Below are 26516 nucleotides of genomic sequence, written 5' to 3' on the forward strand. Positions count from 1 at the left end.
GCTATGGGGGACTTTTGGGATAGCATTGGAAATGTAACTGAGGTAAATATGTAATAAAAATATTAAAAATTTAAAAAAAATTTTAAAAAAAGACTTTTATTGACCATCAGCAATAACAATAAAATTGTATCTTCCCACAATGAACACGTAAGATGCCTTTGAGGGCAGAAAGAAACAAAACAAAATAAAAAAAAATCTGTGTGAACTTGGTTTTTAATAACCTTAGTAGTAGAATCTATTTGGCTCAAGGTGTTCCCTAAGTATTCATGTGTATATGTATGTACATATTCCTATATGAATTCATATACATATGTATAGCTGTACGTGAATTATGTGTGTGTGTGTGTATAGGTAGATAGATAGATAGATAGATAGACAGACAGACAGACAGACAAATAGTAACACAAAGCTCTTCAAAAGAAAGGCTGGGATAAAAGTGTAAATAGCACATACTGAGTTAGCAGAGCTCTGAGTTCTAGAAAGTAAAGGTATAGAATTCTTGGAACAATCTAACAGAACAGCCCCCAGTAGATAGCGAAGGCCAACACCTAATCAAGTTAAAGTCGTGTCTGTGGGGCATTACTTACAGAAATGCTGTATTGTGTAAGACCAGACTGGAGGATCTCCACAGGAGCTGAAAAGGTCATAACCCCGTGGGCACTTCTGCTCCCCAGCAAAAGTGGCACAAAGTGCAAAAATAGCTGGGGAGCTCGTGGAAGATCCGGACTCCTTGATGTAACAGTGCATGCACACACTTCTAAATGACTCTGCCTCTGTACACCTAGGGCTTTTGGCAACTACAAGGTAGTGGCCATGGAAAGCACTGCCCATCTCTGTATCCTTGATTTTTTTGTTTGTTTGTTTGTTTGTTATTCTGTTGTCACTGCTTCTGAGCAAAGTGACTAGATAAAAAAAAGTACTCACTGTGTTCTGACAGTCATGATTTAAAACTCAAATCTTGTGGGAAAGAGAAAGCACTGTACAACATTCAGAACTCTGATTAACACCGATTGTACTGGCCAGAGGACTTCCACGGCTTTCCTATTCAGGTCATCAGAGGAAGTTTTGCTGGAGTATGTCTCAGTGCAGACATAAATTCTGGTTCTGAAGTGGTGTGAATAGTCCAGTAAGTTCCATGTTATTTTTTACATTAGTGGAATAATCACAAGGCTAGAACAGCTTAGTACCAATGATGGAATCTGACTTCTGATCATGAATCCCACTCTGTCAAGTAGCATCCTTTGCCATAACATAATGACATCTTTCATGTTGATCTGGTCCATATCTGAGGTCAGGATCAGTCATTGGAATTTCCAGGGCTGACTAATTATCCACTTCTGGGAAATCCAAAGTGTACCAGTACCCACAATCAAAATTCATATGTCCCATATCATTTGCTGTTCTGTTCAGGCAACTTACATTAAAAAGCTCTGCTTCTTCCTGGGAATTCTCATGTGGGTACTATTGATGAGAAAGCATTGTGAAATCCTTAAAAGAATTTGCAGGAAAATGGATAGAGCTGGAAAATATTAGATTAAGCAAGGTAACCCAGATTTAGACAGAAATCACATATTCTTTTATATGTGGAGCCTGTGTGTGTGTGTGTGTGTGTGTGTGTGTGTGTAGGGGTAAGGTTGGATTAGATAATGAAATGGCAAAGGGAATTACAAGAAAAAAGTACCAGCAGACTGTCTCAGACCCGCCAGCTCCCGACACAGAGACTTACTATTATTTATGAAAGCTTAGACACTATAGCAAGGCTATCTCCTAGCTAAGCTCTTCTTCACTTAAATTAACCGAAGTGTTCTAGTCCATGTCTGCCACATGGCCCAGCACCTCTACTCAGCCCTGGCTGAGACCTGGTCATTCCTTGTCCTTGTCACACTGGTGACTCCTTCGCACCTGATTCTTCCCATAGTGCCCATCTCTGCCCAGAAGTCCCTCCTTTCCTCTCCTGCCTCAGGTATTGGCCATCAGATCTTTGTTACAAAATACTGATGTAACATTTGACGTGTAAATAAATACAGTAATCAGTAAAAAAGAACAAAAAAAATGGCAAAAAAATATAATAATAATAACCCAAAGTGCTGATGCAAGTGATGACCTATAAGAATAACAATATGGAAGTCTGGACAGTAGTCAGTTCTCTGCTATACAGAGATCAACATTTGAATAATACAAAGTCAACCTTTACCTAGTGCACCAAAAGATTGCCCCAACAGAAGAAAGAGTTAAGGATATGGGGAGAGCAATGGGGCCTGTGATGGGGAAGGGGACAGGAGGCCAAGGGAAAGGTGAACGAGCACAAGAGGAACCACCCAGGGAGGTGGGGAAGGAGTGGGGGGAGGAGAACTAGAAGAAGCTAGTTTTGTTTGGTAGTACAGTAACAAAGCCCAATTCTGTATATATTGATTTACGAATAATAAAAAAAGAATCCCTAGAAGGCTACAGCAGGATGGCCAGTGCTTACTCAGGAAGAGTAAATAATGAAAAAATAAATAAATTTAATGTCTTTCTTTTCGGAAGCATGGTTTTGCGCTGTAGCCTGGCTGGCCTGGAGCGTGCTGCCGTACTGGCCCTTCAGGGCCCTGCAGGGCCTGTCAGACTTTGGGTTTGTTCATTTAAGTGTCTGGTGATGGGGTATTTGATGCTCTACCTGGACATGGCAGAACTTTGTAGGGACTGCTGAGTCTGTGTTTCCCACCACTGTTCTCAGAGTGTGATTCTTGTGGTACTAGAGCCATGGCTCATCAGATTAACGTGCTAACTGCCAAAACTGAGGGCTTGAATTTGATCCCCAGGACCCGCAGGGAAATGCTGGAAAGAGTGAACTGACTCCCAAAAGGTATCCAAATGCACATCCCCCAGTATATAAAGAAATGGAGGAGGGGGAGAGGGAGGAGGGGGAGGAGGAGGAGGAGGAGGAGAAACCATTTCTCAGAACTCACTTGATGTAGCCTGTACACTTGAGATTAACAGCAAAACCTCTCTCTCTCTTCTTCTTCTTCTTCTTTTTTGTTGTTGTTGTTTTTCGAGACAGGGTTTCTCTGTGTAGCCCTGACTGTCCTGGAACTCACTTTGTAGACCAGGCTGGCCTGCCTCTGCCTCTGCCTCCCGAGTGTTGGGATTAAAGGCGTGTGTCACCATGCCTGGCTGCAAAACCTCTCTTGAGTGATCTCAAGTATTGTCTTTTGCCATGATTAACAGTTTGGGATTTTTCAATTGCTTCAGGATGCAGTCACTAACATTAATAAAAATATAGGTTTTGGTATGCCCAGGACCTTATGCAAAGAAGAGTTTCAGCTCTGTTGTGAGTTGGTGAACCTGTGCCACTTTTGATTGGATCCCCCACGCTCTTTTATGGACTTCATCATTGTCCAGTGCCAGTGTTTGTGCTAAAATGAGCCAGTTAATGTACCTAGAGGTGGCCTCTGTTAAGGAAATATGCCTGAAATTAAAAATGAGGGAAGTATAAATGTTCCCCATACTCTGTCTACTGCTGTGGAATCCATACGTCTAGTGCATGCATGCCTGTGGGCTAGTCTTGACGGTGTTTTCTTTGTGGCGTGCCTGCTGTCCACTGGGCAGCCCATGTTCCTTTCATTTTCATCCTTCTCTGACTACAGTGCTTTTGAACACAGAGCCCCCCATCCTCCCACCACCCGAACTCCACATTCCAACTCCGTGATCTCATGGTGCCAGGCATATCTCCCCTGCCATGCCGTCAGACCGCCTGCTGGCTCTTGCTGAGGAACGGCTACAACATAAACTTGGCTCAGAAGAGCGGGACACTCTCTGTATATTTTTAAGACCAGGGATCCAGATCCCATTTAGAGGCTGTGTTTGTTTAATAGCCCCTTGAAAACGGAACAAAACATTTCTTGCTGCTCTTACTTCGTGGTAACATCATTCCCTGTGCAGTGATGTACAGAACCTCAGAAACCAGGGCATGGACGAGATGGATTAGCTCATGGCTAACCCGTTCCCACTGCTCACCAGGACTCTTTCCCACAGTCCATCCTCTTGTGCCTTTCTCTTCGAGTCTTCTCAAGAATTTATTTTCTCCAGTTCTCCTGGGGCACAGTTTCTGAGTTTGGCCATAGAGGAATTTATGAGGAACTATTCCTATTCCTTTTTTCAGCTCAATATTCCTGATCTCTCTTTATATTACCATAAACAGCTGCTCTTCTTCCTGGTCAAGTATTTCTGGATGGTATTTTCCCTTCCATTTACTAAGTTCAGAGTTTATTTTCCTGCCTTACTTTCCCTCTTCATCAATCAGCCCTGATGCCCATTAATCATCTCTCAGTGCTCTGAAAACCCATTGCTTATTCCCATATTGGGGCTACTTCAGGTCCCAGGGTACCGGAGGGAGCTTCTCTAAAACCTCTTCATTTTGCCTCCCTCCATCCACCCATCCCCCCACCCACCCCATCTTTCTGTCCCTGTTCTTCCCTTCCCTCTTTGCCCTTCTCCCAGTCTCTCTCCTTCCTCCTTCTTCACCTCCCTCAATTCTCAACTGGAAAATTTTTCAGTACTGCTTATAAATTATGATTTGAAGAGTTCATTGAGAGGGTATGTGTGTGAGAAAGGGGGATGAGATTGTGAGTTGTTTGATTATATTTGTTCATAGTTACTTGAATGGCATTTTTCATATCCTCAGAGCTACAAATCTTTTGGACCCCCTGCTGACTGCTTGGATCAGATTCAATGTTGGACCGTGGAAATATGATGTAACATTCTATTTTGGCACTGTCATCTTATTAGCTGAGAAAAGCACAAACTATATTTGTAGAATTTGGAGTTCTTGTAGAAAGAGAAGAGAAAAACTTAAATAGCCTTGACACTCACTTATTTAAAGTAGATTAGCTCTCAGGACCTATTGTTAGGTAAAACAGATACAGATGTAGTATATTGTCTAGTTTCCCATATTGGAGAATCTAGTGTCATAAAGATGCCCATTCTGCCCCAGCCAATCTCATTTCAGGTTCTAACCATTTTCCTCACACTCTCACATGACAGGATGGCATTCGAGAGCAAGGGGAAGAAACAGGCTTTTTCCACACATAGTACTGGTATAAGCAGATATTCATAAAACGAAAATCTAATGCTTACCTCATACTTTATGTAAAACAAACAAAAACACTCCAAATGGATGCAGACTTAGATATGAAAGATGAATAAAACATTATAACGCACACGTACAATTTATATGAATATATATACATATGTTTATGTGCATATATCTTCAGGACCTTATGGTACTGAAAGATTGAAAAATGACAGAATTATTGTACCAAAAGCAATAAAATCTTAATCAATGATGTTGAAGAGAACATGGAAGCTGACTGCAGTAGTTACTCTTCTGTTGCTATTCAAGTCTGTAGACAAATGCTTTATATTTACTTAAATACTAAAGACCTTCCCTTTGTCAAAAGGTAGCAGGCAGAAGTAACCACATGCTCTGAGAATGTACTTCCTCTGTAATCCGCTATACTATCAAGAACATAACAGATTCTTAAATAATGAAGACAACTCATCTAAACAAAGCACAGAGGATTTTTCACAATGTCAGTAAACTAGACAATAATAGAAGGATCTCAACATCTTTGATAGTCAAGGAGATGAAGTTAAACTTGTAGTAAAACTCTTCCTGTGTTTGTTCTGTTAGCTGAAAATACTAGGATAAGCAGTACCAAGTACTGAGGAGAATCTGGAGTCGTGGGAACTGGAGGGAGAGAGCAGAGATTGTTATATTTGGGAATAGTTCACCAGGCTCTGGTGTATTTGAAGATGCATGTATATACCTCATGATTTTTCAGTTTCACCCCTACATAGAGAGTAACCTGGCAGGTGGCTTGTAGAGATATGAATGTAACAATGGTTTTTATTCTTCTGTAACCATCTTCCAAATTTTCAGACTGATAGGGAAATGACAGAAGTGTTTTACCAAAAGCAATAAAGTCTTAATCAGTGATGTGAAGAGAACATGGTAGCTGGCTGCAGTAGTTACTGTTCTGTTGCTGTGATAAAGCAGCAGGACCAGGGAAACTTAAAGAAGACAGAGTTTATTTTGGTTTACTGTTCAGAGGGCTAAGTATCCATCATGGCAGGAGGGTACAGCAGCCGCAGCAGGAGCAGGAGAGGAGTGGCAGACCTCAGCCATAGCACAAAGCAGAGGGAACAAACTGCAAGAGAAGGCTGCGTGATCTCAAAGTCCACCCCCAGTTGATATACTCCCTCCAGCATGGCTTCACCTCATAAACATCACCCAAACAGAGCTACCAACTGGGAAACAAGTGTTCAAATAGTAAACTAGCAGATGTGGGACTTGACCATCACAAGAATAGACTGACTTTGAAATCCTACATCTGCCATTTCCTTGCTGTGTGACCATGAGCAAGCTATTATATGTAAGGTTTGGGTTCTCATCTGCAAATGGAAGTAGTAATAAACCTACTATGTTGGGTGCTCAATTAAATGTGATCCTGTATATGAAGAACTGGGCATATGATACCAGCATAATTATCTAGTAAATTATGGGCACTGTTAAGATTTTCTTATGATGCTGACTAAAACAATATGTTTGATTGTTAGAACATTTAGTCTGCACATTTACTGATGCCTACTCAAAACTTTTTGATTTGTCACTATATAATACTAAATCACTCTGGAAAAATAATTTTACTCTAATTTTTTTTCTCTTCATTCTTTTCTTCTTTTTTTTTTTTTTTTTGGTTTTTCGAGACAGGTTTTCTCTGTGTAGCTCTGGCTGTCCTGGAACTCACTTTGTAGACCAGGCTGGCCTCGAACTCAGAAATCCCCCTGCCTCTGCCTCCCAAGTGCTGGGATTAAAGGCGTGCGCCACCACTGCCCAGCTCTCCTCACTTTTTAATAGGAACACTAGAAAATATTACTCAAAGGGAAGATATGACTGTGATAAAAAATACTTGTATAATTAAGAAAATTATGCAGACTTTTAAAATTGACTTAGCAAAATAAAACCTAAATATGATTATGAAAATAACTATCTTTAAATATTACAATGAAGTGTGTCTTCTAATTCTAACCCAATATCCCACCCATTAAATTATAGTATCAAAATAAGAAATAACTAATTGACAGTATATTTTAGCCTAATGTCGTGGCCTTCACTTTTTTTTTTTCAAGTAAAAAAGTGAAGTTTCTCATAAAATCCTAAGGCTCATTTAATGTCTAATGAGATGGAGTCTATGTGTGCAAGCATCATGGTGCCCACTGGGACTAAAGCCAAACTTTTGGTCTTGGGAACTGCTATTCACTTACCTCATTTCTGGTTCATTCTGATCATGTCTGTATTGCCACTTTGTATCTCACCTTTGCATGAATACAGCCTCTATCTTCAACTAAATTGCTATCTTTTGGCCAAGCAGACCTTTTTCTAAGCATCTTTGTGCTCATACACTTTGGGGTTAAGAAAAACTATTTTTAATACCCCTTTGTGTCTAACAGCACCCAGCATAGTAATTGACAGAGTGCACACAAAACAGTACAAGGTGGTGGCCATCAAACTGCACTGTGCAGAGTCAGGACTGCATGGTGACAGGCACAGAGAGTTCATGGATGCAGCCTCCAGAGTAACTCGGTTTGCTTTGCTTTGCTTTGTTACAGAAGAAGAGTGGAGAGCGAGTGTTTTCTGGCATTCAGCCTACAGGAATCCTCCACCTGGGAAATTACCTTGGAGCCATCGAGAGCTGGGTGAACTTACAGGAGGAATATGACACAGTGATATACAGCATCGTGGACCTCCACTCCATCACTGTCCCCCAAGACCCCACCGTCCTCCAGCAGAGCATCCTGGACATGACTGCTGTGCTTCTTGCCTGTGGCATAAACCCAGAGAAAAGTATCCTTTTCCAGCAGTCTAAGGTCAGCATCTCAGACCAGAGCCTAGAGGACTGGGTTTTTATATCGTTTAAAGCTCCTGTTCACAATCTTTTTCTAATTGTTCAAGGATGACTTCATCTAATGTGATGTTTCCAGTTTGATATTTACATCATTAAGTATCCTTGTATTTAATATTGATTTTCAGCCTCCCCCCACTGTACTTTATAGTCTCTCATCCACCCTGCAGTTATGTCACAGTCGTTATTTGGACCCTGGGATTGTTTTCTGTGCTGGATTGCATTCAGTCCGATGACCTCCCACTGATGACTAAGCTCCCTGTGATCAGGAGTGAATTTTATGACCAATGATTTTTTTTTTAATTCCAATGGACGTTCATTGAGTACTGAATTTGGAAGGCCTATTGGATAATGTCCATTGTTCATTCTTTGTATAATCACTTTTGAAAGGGTTTGATGAAACAAGCCAGGAAATAAGACAAAGTCCCAGAGTTTTGTGTATAAGCCAAGAAAGTCTTCATAAAGCCAAAATAAATAAAGCCAGAGTATTTGACTCATACCTTTCCTATGGATGAGTCAGTTTACCCTTAGACAGGAAGAAATTCTGGCCCAGAGACAACAATTTAGAGGCACACTAGCAAAGCAGATAAGAACTCCTACCAGACCACACCCTTGTTACATATCTGCTTTAACCTGCAGCAGAGCCTCAGTCATTGGATCCCCTCTCCTGATCATACACTTCTTTCTACTCATACATGTTTTAATAAAGTCTTCAATGTAAGCTTGTCACTCATATGCATATATGAAATAATGTCATCATTAAAAGGATCGTATAGGCATCTTACCTGAATCTTCTCTACTTACGACTCTTGAAGCTTAATGTTGGGGAAATGTGAAGTATTTAATAAATTGGGCAAATCTGGACCTCAATAATTAATGTGCATGCAGTAACTTTTGCTTTTCAAAAAGCAGCGATAGATCAGCTGTATCTCTTGCACACCTACTCACCAAATACTTGCACACATTTATTTTGTGCCATCTTTATCCCATAATTTTACTTTTTAAAACATGATTTACTTTTATTTTTCATTTATGGATCTTTTGTTTTTCTGTGCACCATGTGCATGCAGTGCCTGTGGAGGCCAGAAGCAGGCTCTGGATAGAATGGGAGTTACAGATGCGCTGCATGGGTGCCGAGAACAGAACCTGGTCCTCTGCCAGAGCAGACAGTGCTCTTTACTACCGCATCATCCCCCTGCCCCAGTCTTACTGCCTTCAGGCTGCTGGTCCCCAGTCCTCTGGAGCTGTCAGTCATCCTACCTCAGAAGCACTTCAGCTTCTTTCTAAAGGATGGTGGTGCTTGTTGCTCATGGCTGTAGCTCACTCCAGCCCTTGCCCCAGGCTCTGAGGCTGTAGAGCTGCTCATCCTCAGGATACTTTTCCAGTCACTTAAATGCATTTCTCAAAGCACATCGGCTTCACTCCATCTAAGCTGGTTTTCATACGGCCTCTTCTTTGACCCTTATTCGATGTTATTCCTAAAACTTGCATTCTCAGCCACAAGTTTCTTTTGCTGTAGTATTTCTTGGAGGTAACTATGTCTACCCTCCCCAGAGTAAACTGCTGGCTTGGTTACTTTTTGAAGTAATCTTTAAGTTAAAGGCTATTTTGAAGCTACATCCAACAACTGTACTTTCGTTCATTTCAGCTCATTCCTCCAAAGATAATTACCGTATGATAATATTTAACATCACATTAGCATATCATAAATATTTCTTTCTCTGTAACAGGCTTTTTTGACAGTGGCCTCTATAGGCACATAAAATATGCAATAGCTGAGAGAATTTCTTTAGCCTATAACATTTAAGAACAAGTAACCCACAGTGTAATAGACTGTATGTGCATTGTCCCATAAGTAGAAATAAGAATATTGACCTTCTCTTTGCAGTCCCCAGGTGGCTGGTAATCTAGGTAAGGGAGCACTAGTGATGAGAGCGTCTGCCTTAACACTGCCGCACTGCTTGGCCGTCCTTGACTTTGGCTCTGTTTTGATAGTTAGTCTAGTAAACTTTGAGGAACACACTCTTTTATGTGTATTCTACAACGTTCCCCACAAAACCCGTGTGAAAAGCCTCTCGGGATCCTGGTAGCCACAAGACGTACTTAGCTTTGGCAATGCCCTTCTGCTCTACCTTAGATAACCAAATTGTTCCAACTCTTTAGATGACATAGGTCTCCCAGGTTCCTCCTTTTTTAATATTAAAAAGAAAATATTGGGGGCTGGAGAGATGCATCAGTGGTTAAGAGCACTGGCTGTTTTTCCAGAGGTCCTGAGTTCAATTCCCAGCAACCACATGGTGACTCATAACCATCTGTAATGAGGATCTGATGCCCTCTTCTGACATGCAGATGTACATGCAGATAGAGCACTCATACATAAAAAACATAAATAAGTCTTTAAAAACAGGGAAAAAAGAAAAGAAAATGTTACGATGTTTGTATGAACCGGGAAGAGCAGAGTGCTGAACTCTCACACCTTTAACATTTTTAGTCAGCTTCTCAGCATTGTTTAGAGTGAGTAGCTGAAAGTAGCTATTGCATACAATCACATGTCTCTCCTTAAAAGCTTCAGGACACCTCCGTATAAATTAAGAAAATGTTGTATAGAAAGAAATACCAGGGGCTGGAGAGATGGCTCAGCGGGTAAGAGCACTGACTGCTCTACCAAAGGTCCTGAGTTCAAATCCCAGCAACCACATGGTGGCTCACAACCACCCGTAATGAGATCTGACGACCTCTTCTGGTGTGTCTGAAGACAACTATAGTGCACTTAAGTAGAATAATAAATCTTAAAAAAAAAAAAAAAAAGAAGAGAAAGAAATACCATGCTATCATTGCACCTCGTGAAGCTGATGATAAATATAATAAACATCTAATACCAAAATTATTTTGGGGTGATCTACTCAGGTCCACATGTGGGATGTTTTGTTTGTTGGGGTTTGTTTTGGAGTGTGCATATGTACATTTGGGGTGTGCGTGGGTGTGTGTGTGTCTTTCCTCCTTGGGTTCTGGTGATGGAACTCAGGTTGTCAGGCTTGTGTGGGAAGTGTTTTTATCTACTGAGGCATCCCACCAGCCCTGCAGCAGGTCTCTTGAAGCTGTTCTTTATGTCTAAGTGTACAGCCTGTTCCCTTTGCCTGACAGTTCCCCGGCTCCTCACTACTGTCCCCGGATAACCACCTGCTTCTGATTTCAGTTTCTTTCTCTTCTGTATGCAGTCCCCATGGCATTTGCCTTTCTATACCTAGGTTATTTTACTTAGCATATACTCTCCCATTTTATCCACATTGTTGCAGATGGCAGGGCTCCTTCTATTTAGAGACAGAATAATATTCTATAGTAACTGTCTTAGTTACGGTTTTACTGCTGTGAACAGACACCATGACCAAGGCAAGTCTTATAAAAACAACATTTAATTGGGGCTGGCTTACAGGTTCAGAGGTTCAGTCCCTTATCATCAAGGTGGGAACATGGCAGTATCCAGGCAGGCATGGCACAGGCAGAGCTGAGAGTTCTATGTCTTCATCCAAAGGCTGCTAGTGGAAGATTGACTCCCAGGCAACTCAGATGAGGATCTTAAGCCCATACCCACAGTGACACACCTACTCCAACCAGGTCACACCTATTCCAACAAGGCCATGCCTCCAAATGGTGCCTCTCCCTGGTCCAAGAATATACAAAACCATGACAGTAGCTGTTATAGTAGCAGTTTTTTGTCTGTTGATGGACATCCAAGCCAGCTCCATATCCTGACCTGTGGGCTTGCAGCTTTTGAAAGGTGCTGTGTTGGGAGGGAGGGCAAATACCTCCCATCACTCATAACATACTGTCTTCACAGCCTCTGGGGTGCACCCACTGTGGGGCCATGCCAGTATTTTATGCATTCTCCTTTAGGTTCCTCCATGCTGTTTTTAGGAGGGCTGTACTTTCCCACCATTCCGTCCCATGATTTTCCTCTTCTAGAGTTTTGCCAACATATGTAATCTTCTGACATTTTAATAGTAGAAGTTAAAAAGATCTGAGATGATGAACCTGTGAATTCTAAAATGAGTAACAAAGTAACAGGAAAGAGCCATCTTGTTAGATCTGTGGGAGGAGTGTGGAGTCATGTTTATAGGATGATGGGGTGGGACCTTCCCCTGCCCTATCTGCTGTCCCTCTGTGTGCCATCTCCTCAGGAGCTGGAGGCAGAGGACCAGTGGGAAATTCACATTAGACTTTGGCCCTTCTCTCACAGAGTCTATCACTGTGTGGTACCTGCAGGCATCTTCCTACTAGGTATAAAGAGAGCCTCTTGCCTGTCCCGAGGCCAAACTCTATCCCAGTTTAGCTAGAAAAGCTTTCAGCAGTGAGCCTTGGAGGACACAGACTAGCCTTTCTGTCACACTACTAGAGTGACGTGCACTTATACCAGAGTGACATCGACTCAAGTTCAGTTTTATTTGTATCCCGTGCTCTGATTGACCGTTACCAATAACTGTCAGAAGCACATGTTGAAATATTTTTAATTTTAAGAAATTTTAATAAGACAGTTCCTAAATAGGAGACAGGTAATGTACAGATTGTTTACCTACATTATTAAGGGTCTTTTGCTGTTGTTGCTTCCTTTATCTTGGCAGTTTTGTAGTTTGTAAGCATTTGACTGGTAAATCTATAACAACATAAATTTATTAAATAATTATCAAGATTTGGGAACTGGGGCCAATTAAGATAATTTGTACTGATAGCCTCACATAATTACTCACAAATAGAATTAATAGCTTTTGAAATTGTGACTTAGATGAGAATATTTTTTTCTACCATACAATGTGTTCTCGGGTATAGCCACTGGGTGATGATTTTCCCATGTGCCCTGGTTGTGCATTAGAAAAAGCCCTAGTAATCATTTTAAATGGGGAAAGAATTCAGCTATGTTATAATGCTGATTTTACCAATAATTTTCATCTGCAATCCTTTGCATTCTTTCTCAGCAGCCTGACTGGAACAGTTTAGACATATTGAAGATTTTCCCCATTATTTTCTTTTTCTTCTTTTCCCCCTGGCCTGCACTCACAGTTCTTCCCCTAAATATGCTTGCCATATGTGGGGAGTTTTCAAACCTTCTCATCTGAAAGTGTACACATGAGTGTGTCTGTGCACATGAATATGTTCACACGTGCATTTTGTGCTAGAGAAGGGTGGGGTGGAGAGAATGCCTGTGTGTACATTTGGCAGAGGTTTCCAAGTCAAAGCCAAAGTCACTGTCTTTTGTTTTCAGCAGACCTGTGCACAGATCCAGGCTGAATCCCACAGATGTCTCTCTCTGTCACTTTCCACCCCTTCCCTCCCTCCCTCTCTCAGTATAATCGCTCTGCAAATGGAAGATAGAAACAGAAGATGTAGCCTTCAGGTCTGGCTGCCAGCAGAGGTCAGGACAAAGGGAAGGTTTGGAGTATCAAATATCAAGTTACTGAAGGTCCAGAATAGTCCAGAAAAAGTCAGGGGAGCAGGGTGGAATCCAAACGTTTGGAACATAGCCTCATTCTCTGGCCTTATATTTTGTTTCCCAGGAAACTAAAATCAATAATAATAATAAATTAAGGAGTACTATTGGGGAATCAGTTTCTGAGTGAAGGCCAAAAGTACTAACTACGTGGCTCTTGCTCCAGTGTATGCACATAAAAGTTATACCTGACTCCTCTCTGCCCTGAAAGGTAGAAAGCCAGATCCTAAAATTATACAGAGTCCACATGGGCGCTCTGTATCCTGGTACTTTTGCAAGTGCATTTGAGTATATATTTATGATTGTTGGGCTCTCCAAGTTGTTTGCTACCAACAAGGAGTGTGTGCTCAGCTTGTAACCGAAGAGGAACAAACATCTGTGTAGACTAATGGACTTTTGGAATGTATTTGTAAAATTGGCAATACCTCTCTAGAGTTCCAGGGGGAGATGAGGCTTTGCATGGCCTATGCAATAAACCATAAGTTAGAGAAATGATCATAGAGCCAGACTCTGCATGTGTTTTCTTCTCTACATAGCTCCCACCTGTACCACAGCTACCACTTCCTGGCCTACATCTGGCTCCTGTCCTACTTGATGAGAAGGAACAGAACCGTAGCTTGATGGGTCGTACCTTCAGGAAGAGGTCTTGCCTCACATTCAGAACAAGAATGGAAAAGCATACACGCTGTCTTCCACTGCACTGAATGTCACTGTCGTCTCTTTTCATTTGTGCCATAAGTGACAAATAATGAGTTTTTCTTTTCTGAAACCTGTTAGTGTCTACAGCAGGGGCTTAAAGAAAATGAGGTGTCACTTTTGGCAAAAGCTAACTTTCTGTCACCAGCCATTGTGTGCCCCTAGTTGCCACAGGCTCCTTGATGTCGCAGAGGTTTTGTCTGAAGTGGATTGGCAGATGGCCATCCAGCTAATGGCTGTCTCCTTTTAGTCTTGTTTAATAAAATATTTTCAGAAACTTCTTACTTGCTTTTTCCTTTGCAAGGAATATTTTGGATATTCAAGACTATTAGATAATAAGAGAAATATTTCAACCACTCAGGAAAGTGTGAAGATGAATGGCTGTCTTTTGAAATATTAACTTTCTTCATACAGGTTTTGATTTTCAAAATAAAACATTGCAAATATAGCAGAAACTTTTTAACTCACTCAAATTCCATTCCATGCTCTGCCTCCCTAGAGGCAACTCCTATATCTATTTGGTATTTCTCATTCCCACATATGTGTTTATCTTTTTAATGCATGTGATATGGCCATATATAATCTGTATTATTTCTTTGCACATTTTCAAACTATGTGAATGAGATATCCTGCTGCAACTCTTTCTGCATCTTTTGTTTCATTTCTGAGATTTGTTCATTTGTTTATTGCTGTACAGTGTTCTGGCTCCTTCACAATTTTTTTAACCCATTTTCTTGGCAAGAATATTTAGATTTTTTTTCCAAACTTATTTTTTGCTTTTATTATAAACAACAGGACAGTGGTCCTGCTTGAAAATACCCTTTGTGTACTTGAGAAAGATTTTTTTGTTTTTGTTTTGTTGTCTTAAAACATTGTGTTTGTATGTGCATGTGGGGTCTGGGGGGCCATGCATACACAGTAACCTGCATGTGGAGGTCAGAGGATTAGCAGGGAACTGGGAAGTGGGTCTCTCCTTCCACCACGGGAGTCCTAGGGATCCAACTCAGTAGTCAAGCTTGAGCGCCTTACGGCACTGGAAGAGAATTTTCTAAGTGCGTATACCAAGAGTTGTGAGGGTGCATGCTCCATAAGCCCTGCTTCTGGTGCCAAACTGAGTCTACCTTACATTCCCACATCAGACACTAAGCCCTCCAATGTCCATTTCCTTTTTCCAGGATGCCCTATACTATCTCCTTGTAATTTGCATTTTCGGTTTCAATTAACCATTCTTTTTCTTAACCCTTCTGTTCTTATCTGTTTTTTTGTTTGTTTGTTTTCATTTTATTTTCTTTTGTTTTTTCCCTTGTATGTTTTCATTTGTTTCGCTTCTTGGTCCATGTTTTTAAATTGTGGGATTTTTTTTTTTATTGATTTGAAGAAATCTTTTACATGTTTTGAACACTAACCCTTTGTTATATGCTATCTTTCTCAGGGAGTGTGTGTGTGTGTGTGTGTGTGTATGTGTGTGTGTGTGTGTGTGTGTGTGTAAGTGGGTTAACTGAGATGGGAAGACCTACTGTAAATATGAGTACCATCACTAAGTGCACTGTGGTCCTGAACCTAATTATTGAAGGAAAGGGAGCCAAGCACAGAGTCACTGAGTTCTACATCCTGACTGCATTCAGTGTGCTGCACTGCTGCCTGCATCCTGACTGTATTCAGTGTGCTGCACTGCTGTCTGTGTCCTTACTGCATTCAGTGTGCTTCACTGCTGTCTGCATCCTTGCCAGGGACCAGGCTCAGTGGGCCCTTCTCAATCCATGGGAATCAGGGGTTCCCGCAGATGGGCATAGAGTTGGCGGGAATTGACAGACAGACACAGACATGAGAGAGTGTGCGGAATCTGAATATAATTCGTCAAATTGAACATCAAACTTTTTATATAGAAGAAAATAGGGAAGTTGGGTGACTCACCAGCAAGGTACATTGAGGCTACTGAATTCTTACACAAAACAGAGGAATGCAAACACGGAAGGACTGACAGGAACCAACTGGGATAAAATTCAATGTTAACAACTGGGATCAAGAACAGCTCCACCTAAGGTCCACTTAATCTTAGAAGCCAGGGTCAAGGGCTTTGTGCCCTTGCCTTAGTTCCTACTCTAGTCTATTGTATAGTCCACCTTCCCCCTAGGCCATTGTAAATACTTGTGTATGGGTGTAACTCAGCTACGTATAGTTCTAAGTATCTACTCTGGTGCCTCTTTAGGTCACAAACTTCCTTCTTCCTAGATAAAAGTAAATTCCTGTGTAGGGCAGTGACTTAGCTATCCAAGCCCAAGGTCAGATCAAGGACTGCCTAGAATCTAATTTAGCTATATGTCAAAATATCAATCCTTAGGAGCACTTGTAATAAAGCAATCTTAAAAGCACACAGATCCGTTTACCAACTAAAGCAAGGACATTGGAGCATTCTATATACAGGATGCCACGATTCCAGGAGACTAAGTTTCTGTTAACTTTTCGCCTCGGGACAGCGCCCAGGTTTTCGGGGCCTGTCGTGCTTGTCACTACTGGAGTGATGTAGCATATCCTGACTGCGTTCATCATGCCACACTGCCTCCTGCTATGGCTTCCACACTTTCCTACCATGAGAGCCAGAGTAAATCCTTCCTTCAATTGCTCTCCTTGGGTGTTTTGTCACAGCAACAAGGCAAGTAGCTACAGATATACAAAAGCCTTTATTGTCCTGTGGTTGAGTTCTTATGATGTGCATTTTCAGTAATTCTTCTCTGGCTTAACGTTAGAGAACTATTTATTAGCTACAAAGTGATTTTTAAGTTTTGTTTTTCACATGTAAGACTGAGTTTGGACTGAATTAGGAATTTGTGCATATTTTATTGACAGTATTAAAAACACGAGTTGTTAATTTCCTCATAGATCATGGAGGCTTTAAGTACTGGGGAGTGAAAGGTGCATGTTTTCTAAAGTTCAGATTTGCCCTGGAAAGCAGACGCGCTGTCAGGATCCATATCTTTCAGTTTTCCTTGCCTTGGAGTGTCCACTGATTAACCTCAGTTTCTGGAAGGTGAGGGCCTGGTGCACACCATGGCCAAGCAAGGGTGGGTCTTGAAGGCTTTTTTAAAAGAATGTTTCTTTCCAAGACAGGGTCTCTCTGTAGCCCTGGCTGTCCCAGAACTCTCTGTAGACCAGACTGATCTCTTAACTCCTAGAGATCTCCCTGCTTCTGCCTCCTAAGTGCTGGGATTAAAGCATGCCCTACCACTACCAGGCTTCGAAGGCTATTTTATCAGATATAAACAAAGCCACTTTGTTCTCTCCGGCTGTTGTTTGTGTGGAAACTCATTTTTAGCTGATGTGCTGCCTGGGTCTCCCATTGATACCATATAGTTAGATGTTGTTTTGTTTTTTGTTTGTTTTTTAAGATATATATATATATACACCAGAAGAGGGTGTCAGATCTCAATACAGATGGTTGTGAGCCACCATGTGGTTGCTGGGATTTGAACTCAGGACCTTTGGGAGAGCAGTCAGTGCTCTTACCCGCTGAGCTATCTCTCCAGCCCAGATGTTGTTTTCTACCTAATGGACCACTATTCCCTTTGACTGGGGATTTAATCTATCTGTTCAGTTTACAGACAGGGAGGAACCTCCTGTTATCTCATTGTTCTGGGTGTTTTGTAGTCCCCTTGTTTTTTCTTCCTCATTTGGCCCCTTTTGTGTCAATGGGTGTTTCCTGGTATCAATCTTTGATTTTTTTCTCTTTATCCCTTACCCAAGAGGAATCTTTAAGCATCCCATACTTCCCCTAGCTCTTTTTTTTCCCTCTAAGATGAGAATAGGGAGTTAAGAGAAGGGGCTACTCCTTCAGGCTAGACTCTGAAATGAAAAGGTACAGAGTCAAGGATAATCTATAGGTATCAGAATATATTATAAATAAAAAAGAGGCAGTGCCTCTTGAAATCAAGAGCAATGTGTTTCTCAGTTTATCCTAATACAGACTGATGAATAAAGTACTCCAGACTAAGAAAAGCTGCACACAGGAGTGCTTATGTACACAGTAAGTCACTGGGTGTAGGTAGGGGTGACTTTTAAAGCTGGTAGATAGAATCAGCATCTGTAGCTCGGGAAATACTAGACAAGGAGAGAGTTAGTGAACCCCTGATATGCACAGCCCAGTGCCCATTGGCCAATGTGAGTCCTGACAGGAGGCAACCCAACTGAAGAGAGGGAGGGGGTAGCACTGATAGTATGTTCTTTTAATTAAAATCAGATCTCCAAACAAGGTTCTTGTTAAAGGGATTTGTCATGGGGATGATAAAAGTCTAATAAAAATAACTCAGCATGAAATTGCACGTTTCCGAAAGGAAGCAATAAATGGGAATTTGTGAGTCTGAATAGACTACAAGTGTCCTTACTAAAACTTCCAGGACCAGATTCGTGGGAAGGTAGCATTTGTACGGGAAGTAGGGAAGTCCTAAGGAACTCTGGGAGTATGTCAGAGATTTGACCTGAGAATTACTGAACCGGTAATTGACTAGGTCTGATTGATATCTAGCAAGTATATATTTTGGAATCAGCTTCCCCCTGCTCTTTTTGTTAATTTCTTTTTTATTTTAAAAATATAGAAAAATACAATGTCCTAAGGGACACTCATGTCCTCAGCACAAAGATGTTGTTAGTGTCTTATCATATTTGCTTTCTATTCCTTTTAGTTAAAAAAAAATTATAGATGATGGAGCTGGTGAGACTTTTCAGTTGGTAAGGTGCCTGTGCTATAATCATAAGGACCCAGATTCAGGTCCTCCTCACCCACATAAAAGCCGGTTACATCCCTGTAACCATGGCACTAAGTGGGCAGAGTGACTCTTGCAAGGGCCCACTGACCAGTCTAGCCAGATCAGTGAGCTCCATATTCACTGAGACTCAGTCTCAAAAACTGAGGAGAGGAAAGAAGTCCAGTGTTGGCTTCTCTGGTTTCCACAGACTCACTCATGGGCATGCACACACACACACACACTCTCTCTCTCTCTCTCTCTCTCTCTCTCTCTCTCTCTCTCTCTCTCTCNCNCACACACACACACACACACACACACACACACACACTCATACACACATGCACACATACTCATAAACACATGCATACGCACACAAATAAACTCCTACACACATATACATACTCACACATCCATGCACACACACACAGCTATTTAAAATGTGCTTGATACCCTCTCCGTAAAGTTTATGAAATTTTTAAAGGAATTTGACACTGGTTTATGGATATTGGAGTGATATGGGGGTAAGATTATATCTTACCTCCACCTAATTATAAGGCTAGGAGCAAACCTTTATTTTTATGGGATAAGTGCCCAGCTAAGCATTTTCAGTGCTCTGCTTTTTAACACTACATTACCTGAGTTTGTTAATAGGTAAATCCTATTAGTTTGGGCGAAATTGTGTTTGGATTGAATTACTATGAATACTCAATAATATGTTAATTTTTATCAATACTGGTATTGAGTTTTGTATACACACATAGGTGCACACCATAACTTTTTTTACTTTATGAGAATGTGTGCTTAGCGTGTATGTATATCTGGGCACCACTTGCATGCCTTGTGCCAGAAGCTGTAGAGTTTCTTGGAACCGGAGTTACAGATGGATTTTAGTCACCATGTGGGTCCTGGGGTTTGAACCCAGGTCCTGCGGAAGAGCAGCCAATGCCTCATCTCTCCAGCCCCATAAACTTTTACAGTCCTAGATAAAGTTGACCGTCTTTTAATCCTTCCCTCTGTGTCCCTTTCATCTCTCTTCCTCAGATCCCTTCCCTTCCACCATACACAGCCACAGTCTTAAACTTCATAGGATCAGTGTAGCTTATAATTGATGCTATTTTTCCACAAACTTACATTTTATACTTCATTGGGGATACGTAATGTCATTTGGTTTTGTAACTTTAAAACATTTTAAGATCATAATATATTGTGGTACCTTTCACAGTTTTCTTTTTTTCACAGAACAGTATGTTTGGTTGTGGTCTGGAGTGATTTGGATTGGGAAAATTGTTTGTGACAGGGTCTTAATCTGTAGAACTTGTTGGCCTGGAACTCACAGAGATCCACCTGCCTCTGCTTCCCAAGAAATGGGAGTGAAGGTGTGCACCACCACACCTGGCAGAACGGTATATTCCTATGATACGTATGTATGGATTCAGAATACCATTACACCACTGTGCTCATTACATTCCTCATTACTGTGACCAAATGCTTGAAAGGAAGCAACCTAAGTAAGGTTTTATTATGGCTCACAGTTTGAGGGCACAGTGCATCGTGGCAGGGATAGCAGGATGGCAGGGTGGCTTTCTTCTGTGACATTGTGGACACAACACAGCATGCTCACATCTCAGTGGATGAGAAGCATAGAGGGGAGGCCAGTACTCCCCTGTTCCCATGTTTAGTGTGGAGATCCTCACACCCTACCTAGGCTGATGCTGCCCACATCCAGAGTTGAGTCTTCCCTCCTCAATTAATCATCAATGGAAAACTGCTCATAAGTGTGCCTGTTACTATACCTCATTAATGCCTAGTCAAATCAAGTGGACAGTTGAAATTAACTGTGACAGCTGGCCACACGTGTCATTGTGTTGCCACACTTACTTTGTCATTTCTCTGTGACTTTAATCCTCCCCATAAGTTTTGCAAGATCATAATGAGTACTTACTGTATCCTAAGTGCTCATGCTGTGCCACTGAATAATTCAAATGAAAAATCATTCATTTCTGTTGGAGCAGCAAAATAAATAGTAATAATATTGTTTATAAGCAAATAATAAATTCTATTAGAAGGTATCTTGGTTACTTTTCTATTGCTGTGACAAAATACCACATCCAAGGCAACTTATAAAAGAAAAAATGTTTAATTAAGCTTACAGATTGAGAGTTAAGAGTCCATGGTGGTAGAGCAAAGTATGGTGGAGTAATAGGGGAGAGCTCACATCTTGAGCAGGCTGACAGCATACTGGGACTGGGATGAGTCTTCTGAAACTTCAAAGCCAGCCACTAACACACTTCCTCCAGCAGGGTCACACATCCCGGTCCATATGAACCTATGGAAGCCATTTTCACTCAGCCCATCAATTAGGCAATAAATGGCATTAAAAAAAGAATCAAGTAAATCAGCAATGAGACTGAAGGAACAGATGGCTGTTTCTAATGGTGAGGTCTGGTAAGCCATATGAGATAAAGTCTCAGCAGATTTAAGGTAAAGTAAGAGAGAAGACTTCCATCAGAGACAAGGGCCAGAGTAAAGCTACTGAGGTAGGAGTGTCCCTGTGAGTTTGGGGAATATAAAAAAGCCAGCTTCCTAGAGTCCAAGTGCAAAGAGGGAGGGAAGTTTGGCCCAGGGTGACAGTATGGAATAAGGAGGCCCTGTCGTTTTAGTATCTATGGTAATAATAACTGACTTTGTGCTAGGTCCTGTTATAGGGAACCTCACTTCATAGATAGTGAAAGTGGGGCACAAGGAGGTGACTTGGCTTGCCCAGAATAGCTGAAAAGCAGAGCTAGTATTCAGATCCAGCTCATCTCATCCAAAAGATGAGGCTCTTAGGTGTGAGGTGATCTGGCTGGCTAGGCAGGGGTCCCAAGTCCTACATCCAGTGTAAGAGGGCAGCCTCCCCACTAGAAGAGTATAGAAGTGGCTGTGCTCCCCTGACAGAACCTTCAAACAAGATTCCAAGGCAAAACTTTAAGCCATACTGCCATGCTATGTCTGGCTTTGCATCTTGCCTGGTAGCCTTACCATTCGCCTACTACAATTCAGCATCTGCTGCAATCACTCCCATAGAATTGCTTTTGTATGCATCAACAGGTTGTAAATCTGTCCCTTTTGCAGCTTCCAGTGAAGTTCACAGTACCTCATTCATCCACTGCGCCAGCCTGGGTTTTACAGGGATGAATAAGGCAGGCAAACTGCGGAGACTGAAGACTTGTGTCTTGTTCTGTTGATGGCTGCCTTCTTGTTGTGGAAGGTTACCAGGCCAGTTGTTGTCCTGTACCTTTGTGTGTCTATAGCTAAAACAGATCATAGAGTTGATTTGTTTGTGGCTTCACAATATAGGAAAATAATACATTTAGATGTTTATCACTTTTTCTTTTGCTTCAAGTAGAAATCTGTGCTTTTCCATGTAATCATCTTGACTATGACAATTATTTCTATTATTTCTCATATAATTTATTGAAGATGAATGGCAAACAGTTAATTGGCTTTGGTCTTTTACCTACTTTCTCTACTAGAATTGATTTGAATTAATTTAATGCTAATTTGGAACATAAAAAAGCCTCTGTTGAATATTGAATAATTGTCATCCCATAGGTACAAACAAAAAACTACTTACTCCAAGCAAAATACTTTCATTCATGGGGACATAGTTGTAAGGTTTTTATCATATCACTAAGACTAAGTGTTGGACCCAGCATTGAGGGGAAAGATGTCTTGCCTCTGTCCACACATCCATGGTCTCTCTTGCTGCATTTCCATTCCTAAAGCTGGTGGGCGTCAGCTGCATGCGAATGGGCACATTTTCCCTGGTGCCTGGGAGCAACTCTAATCCCCTCCCCTACTTTCTGGGTTACTGCATTGGGTAGCTGTTTGTTTACACCAGCAGCCAGCAATGTTCCTGGACAGTGCTGTCATTACCACTGCCTCCACTAAAACCCAAAAGCCTCTTAGAAGAAAAATGGCAGACTCTATCCAGCGACTTGCAAACCTTTAAAAGCAATTCCTTGTCAAGCACGCGAAAACAACTCTTCTTTCTATATAAGCTGAGAAGAAAAAAAGAGAAACTCTCTTACGCCAGATGTTGGAGCACTTGTGAGTCCTTGCTAGGGAATCAGGCTGCTGCTTCATCCCCAGGCCTTTATGTTCCCTTTGCAAAACCCACAGAGAACACATTTGGGGCCACTTTGCAGAGTTGGCAAGAGTCTCTGCTTTTTAAGGGAATCATATGGACACAGAATGCCACAATCAATAGACTCAGAATCCCCAGGGCCCAGAAATGGGATGCTTAGGGCTCACAATCTGGGTCATCAGTTAGAATATGGCCTGGGCCCAAGAATCATCCCAGTCCTTGCCAGGTTTTGCTTACTTGATTAAAGTTGATTCAAACAAAACTAGGTTGAAGAGAGTTTGTATTTTTTGTTATTGTTGTTGATTAATTGGCAGGGGCAGAAAAACGAGAGGAAAACAATGAAGGTGGAAACAGAGTCAATAGAAGAGGAGCTAGAATCTTTAAGACTCTCCGTTGGGGGACAAGTGTACAGGCGATCGCTTTCTCATCGCTGAAGATCTGAAAAGGCCAGGCCTTGAGCTGGGTGCCTTTCTTTACCATCTAAGTGAAAAGCATTGTGGTTACAGTCATGGATTTAAGGGTCAGAGAGGACTTTGAATGTATGTGGGGAGGGGATAGGGTGGAAGTGAGGACGGGGGGGGGGGGGACTTGATAGATTGATTGATAAGCCTAGTATTTCATGGGGAAGGATGAACTGGGCAGTGGTGGTGCACACCTTTAATTCCAGCACTCAGGAGGCAGAGGCAGGTAGATCTCTGAGTTCTAGGCCAGCCTGGTCTACAAAGCTAGTTCCAGGAAAGCCAGGACTGCACAGAGAAACCCTGTCTTGAAAAACAAAAACCAAACAAAATCAAGGGGGTGGATGCTCAAGGACATGGTTGAATTCACACTGAAGATACTGAAAGAGTTCTGGCTACCTCCTCACTAGGGATGCCAAGGACTTAAACAATAAGCTGCTATTTATACTAGTTGGTTTTTTTTGTTTTGTTTTTTAATCACTGCTTAGTTATCCTTATCTGTATATCAGGTATCATGGCCCAGCTCTTCACCTGTTTCCTTTTAATAACCTTGACTTAGGTTATTTTCAACTGTTTCAGCCAATCCCTCTTGTCTGGTTAGTACTGCTTAGATGCAAAAATTCACTGGTCCCCTTTCTTTCTCCCCTTCTTCTTAGGTGTCTGAGCACGCTCAGTTAAGTTGGATTCTCACCTGCATGGTGAGACTGCCTCGACTGCAGCATTTACACCAGTGGAAGGTAAGTGCCAGAACCTGAGTGTTAGTGGGAAGGAAGGTTGCATTTGTTCTGTGCCAGGTGCTAGGCATCCTTTAATCAATAAGCTGTCTTGCCCACCCTGGCAGCTGCTTTTCAAAAATGAAGTTATGTTTCTTTTTCCAAATTCTTCTTCTCTAAATTAATCTTTTATGAACATTGTAACTTTGTGATAAGTGTTTTTGAGAAACCTAATTTTCTAATAATTTCTGGACTTAACTAATGTGGAATCTAGAAAACTGCTTTGTCTTTAATGAAATGAATGAGAAATTGAGGCAGTATAAGACCCGTGCTGGGGCAGGGGACCATGTGTGGAGCGGTAGAGCTTGGGTGGGCTTTGCACAAAGGAGGCCCCATCTCCCAAAATAAAATAAAATGCCACGGGAATGGTAAAACAGAGCCCTCTCACTTCTGAAGCCAGGAGCATGAGCATGATAAGCAGCCAGATGATGTTAGAGCTGCTGAAAGGGACCGAAATATATGTTATTACAGGTGGCTCCGCTGCACACTTTGCTTGCTTTAAAAGTTTCTTAATTAAGCAATATAATCAGGTTGAAGTCAGATGTCTTTTTCTTCTCTCCTCGTTTCCACAGGCAAAGGCTGCGAAGCAGAAGCATGATGGGACCGTAGGCCTGCTCACATACCCTGTACTCCAGGCAGCAGACATCCTGTGCTACAAGTAAGGAGGGGCACAGCTCAGAGGGCCTGCACTCTCACCGTGACAAGAGAGAGGCCATGTGTGAATGTCTGTTTGTTTGCTCATGGCAGGGTCTCCCTGTGAACTTGTAATCTCAGGCTCCTGAGTGCTGGAATAGCAGGCCTGTGCCACATGAGAGTGTTTTTAACTCTCAGGGAAAGGTTTGACGTGTGGAGGAGGGGTACAAGAAGGATCCGATACACAGTCGGCACAGCATACTGAGTGTGTGTGTCTTTCAGTGACTCACAAGGGCCATTCAGAGCTAGTGCAGAGTGCCTTCTGTGTGGTAGAGACCTTAGTAAGTCTTATCTGTGTGCTAACCAGAAAACAGCCTTGTAAAATATATCACTGTTACCTCTATTCCTCAGAAGATAGAGCTGGGTCTTAGGTGTCAGGGTGGTCATCAGCAAATCCCAGGTCATGCTAGCTAGTTAGGTTTGGAATCAGGGTCTGAGTCCAGAAAGTGCTTCCAGAAAGTCTAAGATCAGGAAGGTTTGTCACTTTGGGTCTAGAAAGGGGTGCTGGATGGCAGTGACAAGAAATAGCTAAGAACAACAATATGAACTAACCAGTAACCCCAGAGCTCCCTGGGACTAAACCACCAATGAAAGAAAACACATGGTAGGAACCATGGCTAGCTGCATATGTAGCAGAGCATGGCCTAGTCAGTCATCAATGAGAGGAGAGGCCCTTGGTCCTATGAAGGTTTCATGCCCCAGTATAGGGGACTGCCAGGGCCAGGAAACGGAGTGGGTGGGTTGGGAGAGGGAAGGGGACAGGGGATTTTTGGAGGGGAAACTAGCAAAGGGGATAACATTTGAAATGTAAATAAGAATATCTAAAAAGAAAGAAAGAAAGAAAGAAAGAAAGAAAGAAAGAAAGAAAGAAAGAAAGAAAGAAAGAAAGAAAGGAAAGAAGGAAAATAGCTAAGAGCACACACTGCTCATCTTGTAGCCAGGAAGCAAAAGAAGAGAGGAGAAGGGGAGGGGAGGGGAGAGGAGGGGAGGGAAGGGAAGGGGGAGAGGGGAGACAAGGAAGAAGAGATGACAAGAGGCAAGAACAGGTATAGTGCTCATCTGGTGTGGCAGTCATGTGAGTGGCGCTCTCTACATCTATCTGTTTTGTTTTGTTTTCTATGATGGGGATTGGACTTCAGGCTCACACTTGTTCACCAAGCACCCTGCCACTATGATACATTTATAGTCCCCTTTTGTGGTTTGGCTTCAAAGATGGACTCTGGCTAAGTTGTTCAGACCAGCCTTGAATTCACTCTGTGTGAATTCATACAGCCTTCAAATATGTGTTCTCTTGCCTCAGCCTCTAGGTAGCTGGAATTAGAGGCTGTGCCCAGGCCCAGCGACAGGTTTATTTTGCTATGCTGTGCCTGCCTTGCTTCTCATGCTGTTAGATGACATCATCGAGCTGAAGGAGAGGAGTAAGTGCTTCTCATGCTTTCTTCCTTTGGTAGAATTAACAGGAACTTAATTCTTTCCTTCTTTGTGATTTCTTAGATTAGTTCTTATTGTAGATTTTAGCAATAGTAACATAACGCACAAGCGCTTCCTTTTCCTTAACCTGACAGTGTTCATCTCTTCACTGCTCCCTTTCCACGTATCTGAA

General features: G+C 41.9%; 1 protein-coding gene across 1 annotated transcript in view; it reads left to right on the top strand.

The window, feature by feature from the left end:
- The window catches only part of Wars2 (tryptophanyl tRNA synthetase 2, mitochondrial), a 77680-nt gene that overhangs the window by 41607 nt on the left and 9557 nt on the right, over window positions 1-26516 (top strand). Inside the window, exons 2-4 of the mRNA XM_021158800.2 lie at window positions 7651-7908; window positions 24104-24184; window positions 24793-24878. Of these exons, the coding sequence (XP_021014459.1) occupies window positions 7651-7908; window positions 24104-24184; window positions 24793-24878 (425 nt within the window). The remainder of the gene's footprint in view (window positions 1-7650; window positions 7909-24103; window positions 24185-24792; window positions 24879-26516) is intronic.

This window comes from Mus caroli, chromosome 3 (genome assembly GCF_900094665.2).
Source record: "Mus caroli chromosome 3, CAROLI_EIJ_v1.1, whole genome shotgun sequence".
NCBI classification, from domain to species: domain Eukaryota; kingdom Metazoa; phylum Chordata; class Mammalia; order Rodentia; family Muridae; genus Mus; species Mus caroli.